The sequence below is a fragment of the Crocuta crocuta genome, unplaced genomic scaffold (assembly GCF_008692635.1).
Source record: "Crocuta crocuta isolate KB4526 unplaced genomic scaffold, BGI_CrCroc_1.0 scaffold13, whole genome shotgun sequence".
Taxonomy (NCBI): domain Eukaryota; kingdom Metazoa; phylum Chordata; class Mammalia; order Carnivora; family Hyaenidae; genus Crocuta; species Crocuta crocuta.
The window spans coordinates 6,987,890-7,000,741 of NW_027530007.1; the positions used below are offsets into that span (position 1 = coordinate 6,987,890).

Sequence of the window (12,852 nt, forward strand, 5' to 3'; positions counted from 1 at the left end):
CAGACGCCAGCCTCTGCAGAGTGAGGGTGCCCGGGGCGACTCTGTAGGGGGACCCCGTTCGGCACCCTGCGGGGACGGGGGGTGCGGTGGGGAGGGGGCCTCTGCCCCCCAGTCCCACCTGGTGGTGAAGTTTGAGCAGGGGCGGGATATCCAAGTCCGGAACCTGGCACTACCACCTCCTTGCTATGTGGTCTTGGGCGCGTGACCTCACCTCCCAGTGCCTCAGTCTCCCCAGCTGTAAATGGGTGCAACGAGAGAACCTGCCTGTAGGGTGCCTCGAGAATCCTATGAGATGACGCCCGGAAGAGGCTCAGAGCAGCAGGCGTGAATGGGGGTGCTCTCAGACACGTCAGCGTCACTCTGCCCACCCCATCGGCGTGGACTCAGACCCTGGAGTGTCCCCGTGTCCCCTGACTCAGTTGTTCGATCAGCAGTCACCAGGCTTCGTCCCAGCGTGCCCACCTCTGTGTCTGCCTCCTCTGCAGGTGGACACCCAGGAGCCTCGTGCTGCTCCGGAGCTGGGGTGGCCGGGCCGGCCCAGCGGGGCCACCCCTCGTCTTCCGAAGCCTGTGCAGCCTGCTGGCCCCGCCGTCTGCGGGAGGCTTCCCCAGAAGACCGCGGGGCCCTGCGGCGCCAGCCCACAGACGCGGGGTTGAACGGGTGACTGCATAGTGCACAGTGTCCTCAGCACAAAAGCCGCCCGGGCCAGAAGGACTGAGACGTTCGTGGGCAGGCGGGCCCGGACCCCCGGACCTCAGCAGCAGCTCTGCTGCCTCAGCACTCGGGCGCGCAGACGCCGACTGTCCCGGCTGCAAAGTTTTAAAAGCCTTTGCTAATAAATAAACAAACTTAAAAAAAAAAAAGGGTGGGGGCGCCTGGGTGGCCCATCGGTTGAGCATCCGGCTCACGATCTCATGAGATGTGAGTTCGAGCCCTGTTTCACTCTCTGCGCTGACAGCACGAAGCCTGCTTGGAATTCTCTCTCCTTCTCTCTGTCTGCCCGTCCCCTGCCCTCTCTCTCTCAAAATAAATCGAAAAAAAAAAAAGATAAAGAGTCGCTGCTTTATAAAAAAAGAAAAGCCCCGTGGCGACTCTCAAGCTGATTGGACGTAGCACATGTGCCCAGTGGGTGCCGTTAAGTACGACCAACTAGGTACGCAACCAACGAGGTTTTACTGACCTTAAAACACATCCCTGTTCAAAACTCCAGGGAGTGAGTGAACAGCAAGAACAATGTACCGTGCGTTTGGAGACACGTGATTCATCTCTGGCTGGCAGGGAGGGCTGGCCTCTGGCGCACGCGGGGCCAGCGTTGCTCGGGGTCGGGCTGGGGACAGCAGCTTCGCTCGGGTCCCCGTGGTCCTGGGAGAGGCAAGGCTGTGCCTCCGCGGCCGGGGGACCCGTCCCTCGTCACCCCGGCAGGTCAGAGGGAGCTGTTGCAGGAATCAGTGCAGTGGCCTCACCTTGGAGCAGCGCAAATATTAAAACGTCGTTATCTGTGCACCTCTCCGCTGGAAGGTTGCATCCTCACAGCAATGGGACCGAAAAGTTTTAGCAAATTAAAAAATGATTCAAAAGAACATTTCTCTCTCACCGAGAAAAAGGCAGGGTGCCTCTCGTTTTCCTGAGAGGAAGAATGTTCTGTAAAACGGTTCCCTTTGTAATCGGGTGCACACAATGGGCATTAGTTCTGGGGAATCCAGCAGCAATCCAGAGAAAAGAGAGAAGAAATTTCCACCCAGCTTAGGAAAAAGGGAGAGGAGGTTCCAGACCCACTGGGACATTTGGCGTCAGCTTTTCCATGTTGGGGGTGGGGCTTTGTCCCCCACTTCTGGACACGCACCTCTAAAATGTCCTGCCTGATCGGAGGGCCTGCCTTCCTGGGGGCCTCAGGTCACCCCAGAGAATCCAACAAGGGGACCCAGAGTGGTAGTCGTAGGGTAGGGCCGGCCCTGCCAGAAACATCAACCCTGTGAGTTAGCATGGGACTTGGGGTCACAGGGATCAGCCCCCCAGAGACAGATGAACAATGCGGGCAACCAAGCAATCAATAAGCGATTGATTGATCATCTGTCATGCCTCTGAAAGGCAGCCCTATCTATTGAGCGTGTCGGCAGTGAGGCTCACGAGAGCTCCCCGATGGCCATCCTCTGAGTACATTGTCACACACCGATGCTGGGAGTCCCCTGTCCTGACTCCATGGGCGGGGGACACTGGAAACTGGCTTTGAGCCCTTTCCAGGACCCTGCTGCTGCGTCTCTTCCTCTGGCTGATCCCTGCCTGCATCCTTTCCCTGAAAGAGACTGTAACCGTGGGGGGAACAGTGAGCTCTGTGAGTCCTTCTAGAGAATTCGCTAACCTGAGGTGGTCTTGGGGACTCCCCAAGCTTGCAGCGGAAGTGAGGTCTTGTGTGCACTGCACCCTGAAACTCTGAAGTTGGGCTAAGCTCACGCTGTGCGTGTGAAGGAGACAGACAGACAGACAGACAGAGCAAGGGACAAAGGGAGGGGGAATGAGCGGCACTCGCCCGACTCCTGATTCTGGTACAGGTGCGTCTTCCAGAATACTGAGGCCCTATATCCCGGGACGGACAAAATCCGAGGGAAGAGATCATCCCCACCTTTTCACCTCTAAATTCATGCCAACTGTGTTAGTTCGAAAATGTCCAAGAATTCCAGATGGTTCAGTCATAAAACCCTCGACAAGGCACAAACCTTGTTAGCCGCTCCTTGTGCGTGAGCCAGCGCCCCATGAACCAAGAGCCGTGTGCGGAGACCAGATAACAAAGCAGGCCCTGCCTTCCGCTTTGTGCCCAGACTTTGAAAAGGCGACTGGGGCAAGACAGGCTGAAACCGCTCCCCGAAGCAGCCGGGAGAGGACCGGGGAGCCAGCCGACCTTGGCAGCGGCACCACCTGAGAAGCAAGGTTACGTCCGTGACATTAGCTCACACCTGTTAGCTGCTGTGAACGGCCGCCTGGCTGAGCCATTTAAATTTACGTACAATGCCATTTATCCAGCATGTAGCTGCCTCGAAACGCACTGACCTGAATCTGCTCTGTTCTTAGCAAGCAGCGAGACGGGGACGCACCGCGGGGACAGGAGCAGGCAGGTGCCCTTCAGGGAGGGCGGGGGTCCTTCGTGCAGAGGAGCGAGAGCGAGGGCGGGCCGGCCAGGTGCCATGCTGTGCCCAGTGCCCATGGAGCAAGGGAGAGACCCCCCGCTGACTGGCTCGGGGCCGTGGGGGGCACGGGGGCCCTTAGGACCAGGGCTTGGTCGTAGCGTCTGTTACGATTTTGTGATTTCACCACTTCCCCTATCGGACACCTTTCTTCGTCCCCTGAGCTGGCCACCATCCCTGTGATATGGGGACCTGGATGGTTCTTCCTGAACTTGCCTTGTTTCTGAATAAATGCTGCTCGGGCAAGATCTCTCCAGCCCCACGTCCCTGAAAGCCGCACTGTGCATATTAACGGTGCATCTTGCGAGTGGTTGAAAGGCCGCTGAAGGGAAGGCCGTGTGAGCTGTTGGGTCCTCCAGGGGCTGGCACTCCCGCCTTCCCGCGCTGGCCCTGCCCTGCCTGCCCTTCCTGATGCCCTTGAGGGCCTTCGTCACCTGTGCGGACAGCTGGGGAGGAGAGCATGTCTGCAGCCCAGCGGACGCCCATCTGACCTGGAATCTAACAACTTTTAGCCCTTCAAGGCCACGGCCAGAAACGGACTGAGGCCTGAGACACGGGTCCTGCCAGGACGGGCACCAGTGAGAAGCGTCAGGGCCGCCGCTGTGCCTTCTCCCCACGTCCCCCCCGTCGGCGGTGGCTGGGTCCCGCCGATGCTCGGGTTTCGGCGCCCGAACGCAGACCGGCCCGACAGGGCGGCTCCCGCGCAGCCGCGGAGGGGAAGGCAGCCGCCCGCTGGGGACCCTCACATTCGTGGGCAAATCCCATCTCTCTGGCGTCTGTCCGTCACGTGTCACTCGCTGGTGCTCCGCCAAATGAGTCAAAAGGGCGACGGGACACAGAAGCGGGAAGTGAGTGGAGGCAGGAATAAACCTGGCGAGGGCGCCTGATTCACACATCAGGCTCCGCAGCCCCAGCGCCGCGGCCACTGATAGGCTCCTAAACGGACTTCTACCAGCACAGCCCCCCTGCTGGAGGGCAAGGGAGCGCTCACAACAGGGCTTTTTCTTCCGCGTGTGCCCCTGCCGGCCTGCCCGAGGCTTCTCTGAAACGGCATTTTCGTCACCTACCTGGAAACGTAGGCCTTTCCAGGCTCTGCAAATCCCAGGCTCTTTGTTCAGCGACAACCCCCCTTGGGTGTGTTTAATGCGCTTCTCTGTCTTCAGGGCGAACGGAGTCTCAGCTCTCTGCCGGCCTCGGACGTTTCCCTCTGTCCGAGGAGGTGGCATGCCCGACCCCCCTTCGCGGGAGCCACACAGCCCCGCGGTCAGGGCCCGGCGGTGCGGTGTTTCTGACCGTGCTGACACACACAGGGCTCCATCAGCGTTTGCTGAGCGAAGTGAACGTGTAACGGTAACAGTTACGATGTGCGCAGGGATCGGGAGATGGTCCGGGTTGATCCTGGCTTATTTCCACTCCCGCAACGCTGTGGAAATGTGCAGGCGTTCTAAGGATTCTCCTTCAGGCGCGTTTACATTCCGACCACTTCCCAAAATGATTTTGAGTGACTGTCAATACAAACAGAAGCACTGTTAGATTTTTGGGACACACACCGAATTACAGAAAAGACAGAAGGCAAAATTGAAAGCCAAGGGGATGGGGAAAACCAGTATCAAGAAATCCTGAGTAAGGACCCCTCGTAGAGGTGTGTCCCGGGGGGACCGGCTGTGAGCGTGCAGAACACCGCCCCCCCCTCCCCCGCCGTGTCCAATGAGCCCCGAGCCCGACGCTCCGGCCCCGGATAATGACCTTGCATTGATGGTGAACTTACCGAAGCATGAGCACGTGCAATCACCCACCCGTGCACACTCTTCCCAACAGGGTGTAGGGGATTTGAACCAGAACACGGCCCATTGTTCTCAAACATTCTAATGCCACAAACTGTTTGATTAGCCTGCAAAGAGGGCTACAGAAAAAAATCTCATCAATGTTTAGCCACCGGGGAAGCTTTGTGGAGGGGCAGCATCAGGTGTACCCCCCGCCCTGCTCAGGCGCGTGCACGCGTGCACCCCCCACACACAGAGCGCAGTGTGCCCTCCCCCCAGGCTCTCTGCAGCCCCCTGCCTGCACCCCCTTCCTCAGCCGTGCCTGAAGACGCCTCACGCCTAGTAGGAGCTTGGCGAATCCGTGTGGTATTTATTAACCCATGTGGGGAATTAAGGTCTCTTCAACAGCACTGCCCAGCCGGGTACAATGGAAAACCAGGCTGCGAGCTTTTTCTTTCCTTTTGCTTTTTAAAGTCAATCCTTACATGTATCACACTCTTTTTTTTTTTTTAATAGACCTGTTTTTCAGAGCACTTCAGGTGCACAGCAAAATTGAGAAGATACGGAGATTTCCCCTGACCCCCACACACACAGCCTCCCCGCTATCGACCCCCCCTCCCAGAGCGGGACACTTGCTGTCATTGGTGAACAAACGTGGACACGTCACCATCCCCGAGAGCCCACAGTTTCTACTTGGTGCTGTACATTCTTTGGTTTGGACAAAAACAGGCCACTCATGCAGACTAGCTCCCCTGCCCTGAGGCGCCCTTGCCCGCAGCCCCTCCGCCCGCCCCACCCCCAGCCCCTGGCAACACTGACCTGCTCGCGCACCTAGTTTTGCCTTTTCCAGAACCTCACGTAGCTGGAAGCACGCAGCATGTATTTTTTTCTGTTTGGCTTCTTTCTCTTAGCATGATGCATTTGAGGTTCCTCCATGTCTTTTCACGGCTTGATGGCTCGTTTCTTTTCAGAACTGAATAATATTCCACTGTGGGGAGGGACCATTTTATGTATCCACTCGCCTTTTCAAAAGGACCTCGTGGTTGCTTCCGAGTTTTAGTAGAGTTATGAGTAAGGCAGCTACCAACATCCTTGTGCAGGTTTCTGTGCAGACTTAAGCTTCAACTTTTTTTTTTAATGTTTATTTATTTTGAGAGAGAGAGAGTGTGTGCGCATGTGCAAGAGCAAGGGAGGGGAAAGGCAAGAGAGAACCCCAAGAAGCTTCCACACTGTCAGCACGGAGCCCAGCGCAGGGCTCCATCCCACAAACCGTGAGATCTTGACCTGAGCCGAAATCAAGAGTCGGACACTCACCCGACTGAAACCATAAATTTCAGTGCCTGGGTGACTACGAAGGAACGTGATTGCCAGATCGCATGGGAAGAGCATGTTCGATTCTGTAAGAAACCACCAAACCGTCTTCCAAAGGGGCTGGGCCGGGCTGCGTTCCCACCAGCAACTGCTGTTCCACATTCTTCTGGGAATTTTTTGCTCTGGTTTTCCCTCACTTTTTAAAAAATTATTATGCGTGTCTTTTAAACTTAAAGGGTCAGCGTATAAGAGACAAGCCCTCATCACACGGGCCACCGTCTGCTGGTAGTGAGGAGACACGCTCCCAGCCAGGACGGCCTCAGGTCACAAATCCACTGACCAAATCAACTGAAGATTCCCTTCGACTTTCTCGCCAACCCTGCCCGTGTTTGTGAAAGGCAAACACCGAGCTGTGGACACACCAGTGTTTGAGTAGTGAGTCTGTGTTACGGGCAAGAATACAAAGTTTCCGTGGAATATTCAATCCTCAGTTTCTTTGTACGCGTTATCACCACCACCCATCCCTTCAACACATTTTGCTGAGCACCTGCAGCACGGGCCGCCACCAAGCTGCGTTCCGGGGCTGCGGTTGTGAGCACCACACAGTCCTGGCCTTCAGGAAGCTTCCGATCCATGTGGGGCACTGACCACAACCAAGGACCACAACACATCATACACCTGCTGCTGTGAGGCCGGCCCTCACTGCACTCCCTCCCGGGAAGGCGGGGGGACATCATCTGGAAGAGGGAAATGAAGTGCGTGTGCAGAACCCGTGCAGGGCCATGAGCTTGGGCTCTGGTGTCTCTGTGCCCTGCGGGATTCGCGGCATCCCAGTGCCAGGAGCCAGAGGGTCCATGAAGGGCTCCTCTGGCAGCCTCCGGCCTCCGGCCCCACCAGGAGGGGCGGCCTGGGCCCGGGTGTGGGCTCCCGCCTGCTCCCTCCCGCAGGGCCCGGAAGGGGCTCCGTCCCAGAGGGAAGAGGTGACCCTGAATAACTGCCCGTCACTTCCTACAAGAAGCCCGACTCCCTGAGCACAGCTGACACCCCCACCCCCATGAGCTGTCCCCTGATGTTGCTTCTCCCCGTGGCTCTTATCACCACTGCAGACTTACCATTGCTTGTGTGATTATTCCACCAGCGCCCATCTCTCCCCACCCCCACCCCACCTCCCATCCCTGCTGGACTGAATGGCAGGCCTGGTGATTCACTTGAGCACACCACCATTGTAAACTCCGGGCTTGGCTTAGTCATAGAGGGGCTCAGCACACACACGTGAGGGGCTCAGCACACGTGAGGGGCTCAGCACACACACGTGAGGGGCTCAGCTCACGTGAGGGGCTCAGTACACACATGAGGCGCTCAGTAATAAAGGAGCTCAGCACACGTGAGGCGCTCAGCACGCTCATACGAAGTCAGTGAGCGAGTGAGTGAGTGAGTGCCATGCTCTGGGAGAGAAAAGAGCTAACCACCCCTGCCCTGCGGGAAAAGCAGAGCTAAATAAAGCCATAATGAGGAGACTCAGGTTGTGGTGGTGGGAGAATGGCTGGTAAAGTCCCCTTGCCCCTGAGGACATGCAGTGTAAGCTGATTTGAGGTCTGAAGAATGGATTTGCCCTGAAAGATGGGCGAGGGGGCGGGGGGTGGGGGGAGCTGGAGAGAGGTTTTCCAGAGACAGGCAGAGCCCCAGGCCAGGAGGGAAGGGGATCGGCCGCACTCTGAGAGCCAGGCAGGGAGCAGGGTGAGCGGCAGAGGGTAAGGGGAGAGGGCAGCAGGCGCCCCACCTACTACACATTCGTCCAACAAGCATTCACTAAGCATCTACTATGTGCCTACCTTACAGGTCCTATGAAGACCCGCTCTTGGGCTACGTGAGTAGCTTAGTTGGTTCAGCTGCTGACTCTTGATTTCGGCTCGGGTCATGATTCCACAGTTAATGAGTTGGAGCCCCGCCCTGGGCTCCGTGCTGACACCGCGGAGCCTGCTTGCCATTCTCTCTGCCCCTCCCCTGCTCTTGCTCTCTCTGTCTCTAAATAAATAAACTTTAAAAGAAAAAGTATTAAAATGAAAAAGGGACCGGCTCTTGATCCCAGAAGNCTCCTGTCTGTGCCACACCATCGGGAGGGGCACCAGCAAGCCCGGGTAGACCACAGGGCTGGGCGTCCCTCAGGCCTGGGGATGGGGGCTGATGGGCTGGAGGTCAGGGCTGGGCGGCCCTCAGCCCCGGGGGGCCCACCGCACCCTCTCGGAGGCACCAGTCCGAGAGCCCAGAGCTGGGGGCCTGGGGTGTTTAAAGGCAAGACAGCATTTCACGTCAGTCTTTAATGCACAGTCCCTGAGCTGCCCAGAGCCAGGACACTGGGGAGAGGGAGAGAGCAGCGCCTTTGGGACCGTCACCGTGAGGTCAGGGCTGCAGAGAAGCGGGGCCAGAAGGGCTGAAGCCCGGGACGAACGGCCTTCCGAGGGCCAGCTGCAGTCCACCACCGCCGGGGGAAGGCTCGAGGCCGGGGGGGCCGGGAACCGGGGTCCCTGCGGGCAGCTGGGGGCAGAGCCACGCAGGGCCTCGCCGGCCCACCTCCGAGCGCAGGGGCTTCGCCAGCCGCCAGGCAGGGCGCACTCTAGCCCTGCCGGGCGCTCACACGCCAGGGGCTGGAGCCCGCCTCCGGGGCCAGGATGAGAGAGACCAGCGTCTTGTGAACGACCACTTCCCGCCATCTCCCCCAGACACGTGGCCGGAGCTTCAGGGACGTGCCCCTCTTAAACATGGCCGCCGCCCCTCTTAAACGTGGCCGCCACGAGGGCCGCCAGGAAGGTGCCCCTCACAAACATGGCCGCCGCCCCGCCCATTACGCACAGCGCCGACTTTGTTGGGTCACGTGCCGGAGGATGCCGGGCTGTGATTGGCCAAACGTCTGGTGGCGTCAGACGCCGGGCGCGGGCCGCGGGTCCCCGGGTTGCTGCCTCTCTGAGAGGCGTTAGGCCGGGGCGCGGGGGCTGGCGGTGCTGGGGGCGGCAGCGCGCCGCTCACACTCATGAGGAGCCGCGAGGTGAGGCGCCGAGGCCGGGCGGGAGCTGTGGGCTGAGGCTGGGGCTCCGGCCACCTCTTGTTTGGGGAGCTGAGGAGGCCGTGGTATGCCCTGGGCCGGGGGCTGCCCTCCCCTGGGGGCTGCCCTCCCCTCGGGTCTGGGGTCGGAGAAAACGACCGGGGGGGAGGGGCGGGCCCTGGGTCACTCTTCCGGATTGGGGAGCTCCTAGACTACGGGCCGGGGNCCTTCTGGGTAGGGGGGCTCCCACATTACAGGCACGGGGATGGAGGGTACCGGGTCGCTCTTCTGGGTGGGGCGCTCCCAGATTACGTTCCGCGGGGCGGGGGGGGTCCTTTGTCACCCTTCTGGGTAGGGGGCCTCTCAGATTGCGGCCTTGAGTGAGGGGGGCGGCCGGCTCCTGTGTTACGGTTCTGGGTAGGGGGGCTCCCAGATTACGGGCAGGGGGATGGGGGGTTCTAGGTTGCTCTTCTGGGTAGAGGGGCTCCCAGATTACGGGCAGGTAGATGGAACTGGGTTGCCCTTCTGGGTAGGGGGCTGCCAGACCACATCCCAGGAAAGGGACTGGTCTGGATCCCTGAGTGCAGCTGCGCCACCCAAACCCTCTGTTCTTCAGCATGTGACCTCAGCCCGGCCCCAGTCACCTTGGGTGCAGAGGGTGGAGAGGACTGACTGGGCGCCGGTTCCAGCCACTCCGTACCTGGCCATGGCCTGGGACCCAGAGCACCCAGTGCCCAGGGGGGCCCCTCTTCCTGGACGGGGAGCACCCCGGCTCTCCCAGTTTGCTGGAGGAGCCCACTCTGGCTCCGTCCTTCTACTGTCCGTACATAGCTTGACCCTGCAGAGTCTTCTGTAGACGCGCACGGGGGCTGGGGGCTGTCTTACCAGCCTGACCTCTCTTTTGGTGGGATCGTGTGGCCCACGTTTAAAGTTACTGATATGGTTGGATGCACGCATGCCATTCCACTTTTGTTCTGTGTACACACGTCTGTTTTCTCTGTTCCTTGTGTAGATGGATGGAAAGGAACTTTTTCTAGTGTAGCATTTGTGTTTTCTTTCTAGCAGTTGCTCCACGTTTCATCGTATGCATTGTAACTTAGTGGAATCAGCTTTGAGGTGTGTAAGTGGGGTGTCGGGTCGGTGGGAGTCAGCCAGTGGCACTTAACGTGAACCATCACCTGAGGCTGAACCCTGAACACCCGGAGCCCGGGCGCTAGGAGTGCGGAGTGCAGGAGGGGCTGCTGGGAGGCGGGGGATGCAGAGGTGTGGCAGCCAATGGGGTTCTCCTTTTTGGGGGACCTGTGCTTGCTTATAAGTAGCCCATTGGTCAGTTGTGACCTATGGCTGTTTGGGGCGGGGTCGCCTCTGGGGCCTGTTTTCAGACTGGTGTGCCCTGGAACCCTTTCTGCATCCCGTTGCTCAAGCCTGTTTGCCTCAAGGCGGCCTCACCAAGCTCCAGATTTGTAGTGAGACGTAAAAATGCACCTTTCTTCCTTTTACCCGCTTTCTTGGTAGAGACTCGTTACATCTGTTCGTGTTAAGAACGCAGCCACCTGCTCTGATCTCTTCTCTGCCCCCAGTCCTCGGGTTGCCCTTTAGTCCCGCCCCCGCCTCGTCCTTTGTGCTGTGACTGGCAAGCAAAGCACATTCCTGCATAACTTTATAATGTTATTTCTACAGCTGCTTATAAATCACTCGGGAAAGGAGGCGCCTGTGCGCGTGCACCCTCTTCCTTAAGCATCCAGTTCCCCTCACCGGCGCGCTCTTTGTGTGAACTTGAATTCCTGTCCCGGGCCACTTGCCGTGGCCCACACAGCGCCCTCCCTCCAGCGTCTCTGGTTAGAAACACTGGCAACGTTCTCCCCGCTTATCTGGAAGTGTCTCTTTTGCCTTCATTTTTGAGGGAAAGCTTTGCTAGGTACCGGGATATTGGTTGGCACATTTCTTCTTGGAGAACTTTGACTGTCTTTGACCATAACCATCGTCCCTACTAAGTTAGTGGTGTGTTTATCAGTAGCTTTGGGAAGTTTCAGCCATTATTTCTCTGCGTATCTTTTCTCCTTCCCTCGCCTTCCTGACACTCCCATTATACGTATGTTGGTACGATGGTGTCCTTGACTGAGCCCCTGTTCTTGATGACTCTTCATTTTTCTTCATTCTTTCTTCTCGCTGTCCTTTGGCTAGCGTGGCCTTGGGTTTGCTCGCTGTTTCTTCTGCTTCCCTGCAGCGAAGTGTGTATTTCCGTTCTTGTACTTTTTAACTACAGAATTTCCTTCTGGTTCTTTTTCATAATTTCTTTTTATCATCATCAAGTATTTGATGCAACATGGTCATCACACTTTGTATTCTTGAATTGGGTTCTTTTTAGCCTTCGGACATGGTCATCCCGGCCACCTTCAAGGCTTTTCTGATAAACTCCACTCCAGTCACCGTCACAACAGGCACTTCCATCCCTGACTTTTATTCCTGTGTAGACGTCTGCTTTCCTCTTTCCTTGCTCTTTCCTCGCATGCTTCATAATTTCTTGTTGAAATTAGACATTTTATATAATGTAGCAGTTCTGGGTACCTGCCTCCCACCCCCACGGGATATTGTTATTTATAGGCTTTTTCTTTAGTGACTGGGTAGATTTCTTCTTTTCCCCCCCACCTTCTCCCTGGGCTGGCTCACTTCCTCCCCTCCCCTGACCACACCTCTCTGTTAAACTCCCATTGAATGCTAGTTGATTGCTCAATTGTTTTCAGCAATAGCCTGGGGCATAAATTGCTCTGCAGCGTGATCCCCTGAAACTGTGGCTTCTGTTGAAGGCCTAGTTCCTGGGGTCAGGGGTGGATATTTGTGCCGACCCCTCAGAGGGCTCTTCCAGCTCTGTTATCCTGGGGCAGACTTATCTGACCTAAAGTTTATCTTGATGTCTCTTCCTAAGGGCCTTTCTCCACAGCCTCTAGTGTTCTTGAGAGCCCCTTTAGGCATGAACTTGATCCGCACTCCATCCAAAAGAAATCAGTTCCTTACTGAAGAGACTGAGAGCTCTGTTTTAACATTTGTCCCTCCTCAGGCAAAGCAAATCTCGGAATCCGAGCCTTCAACACTGACACCTCTGCCCAGGAGCCGGGTGCTCTCAGGAAGGCTTGCCTCTCCTGGCCTGGGGCTGCCTCCTGCCAAGTTCTCATGAGGCGGTCTGGGGGCTGCCCTCCCCCCCCCCCCCCCCNCCAGAGTTTTGTAGGTGCTCTTGAATAACTTTCTTCATTTACCCCCTGCCCATAGGACTATTTCCAAAAGTCTTTCGTACTTCTCGCTGGTTCTGTGGGGCCGCGGGTGCCTTGTGCTGTCCTGGAAGTCGGTCTTGCCCTGCCCTTTCCGGGAAACTGCGTTTTTGCCTTTGACGTCCCCATTTTTAACCAGGTGGAAGCAACCTGCTCTCCAGGGCAGAAGAACTTGCTAGGTCCTGCGTGGGTGCTGGCACCAGCAGCTGCTGGATTTGGCCACAGCTCAAGGGCCTGGAGCCACCACAGCTCTTGGGCGTTGTGCCCACCCACATGCCCCCCCCCCCCCCCGG

General features: G+C 57.6%; 1 protein-coding gene across 1 annotated transcript in view; it reads left to right on the forward strand.

Moving 5' to 3' along the window:
* The first annotated feature begins 9,186 nt into the window (after positions 1-9,186).
* CUNH1orf174 (chromosome unknown C1orf174 homolog) overlaps positions 9,187-12,852 on the forward strand; it is an 8,916-nt gene continuing 5,250 nt past the window's right edge. The window contains exon 1 of the mRNA XM_077763885.1: positions 9,187-9,296. Coding sequence (XP_077620011.1) covers positions 9,282-9,296 — 15 coding nt within the window. The 5' untranslated portion in view covers positions 9,187-9,281. The remainder of the gene's footprint in view (positions 9,297-12,852) is intronic.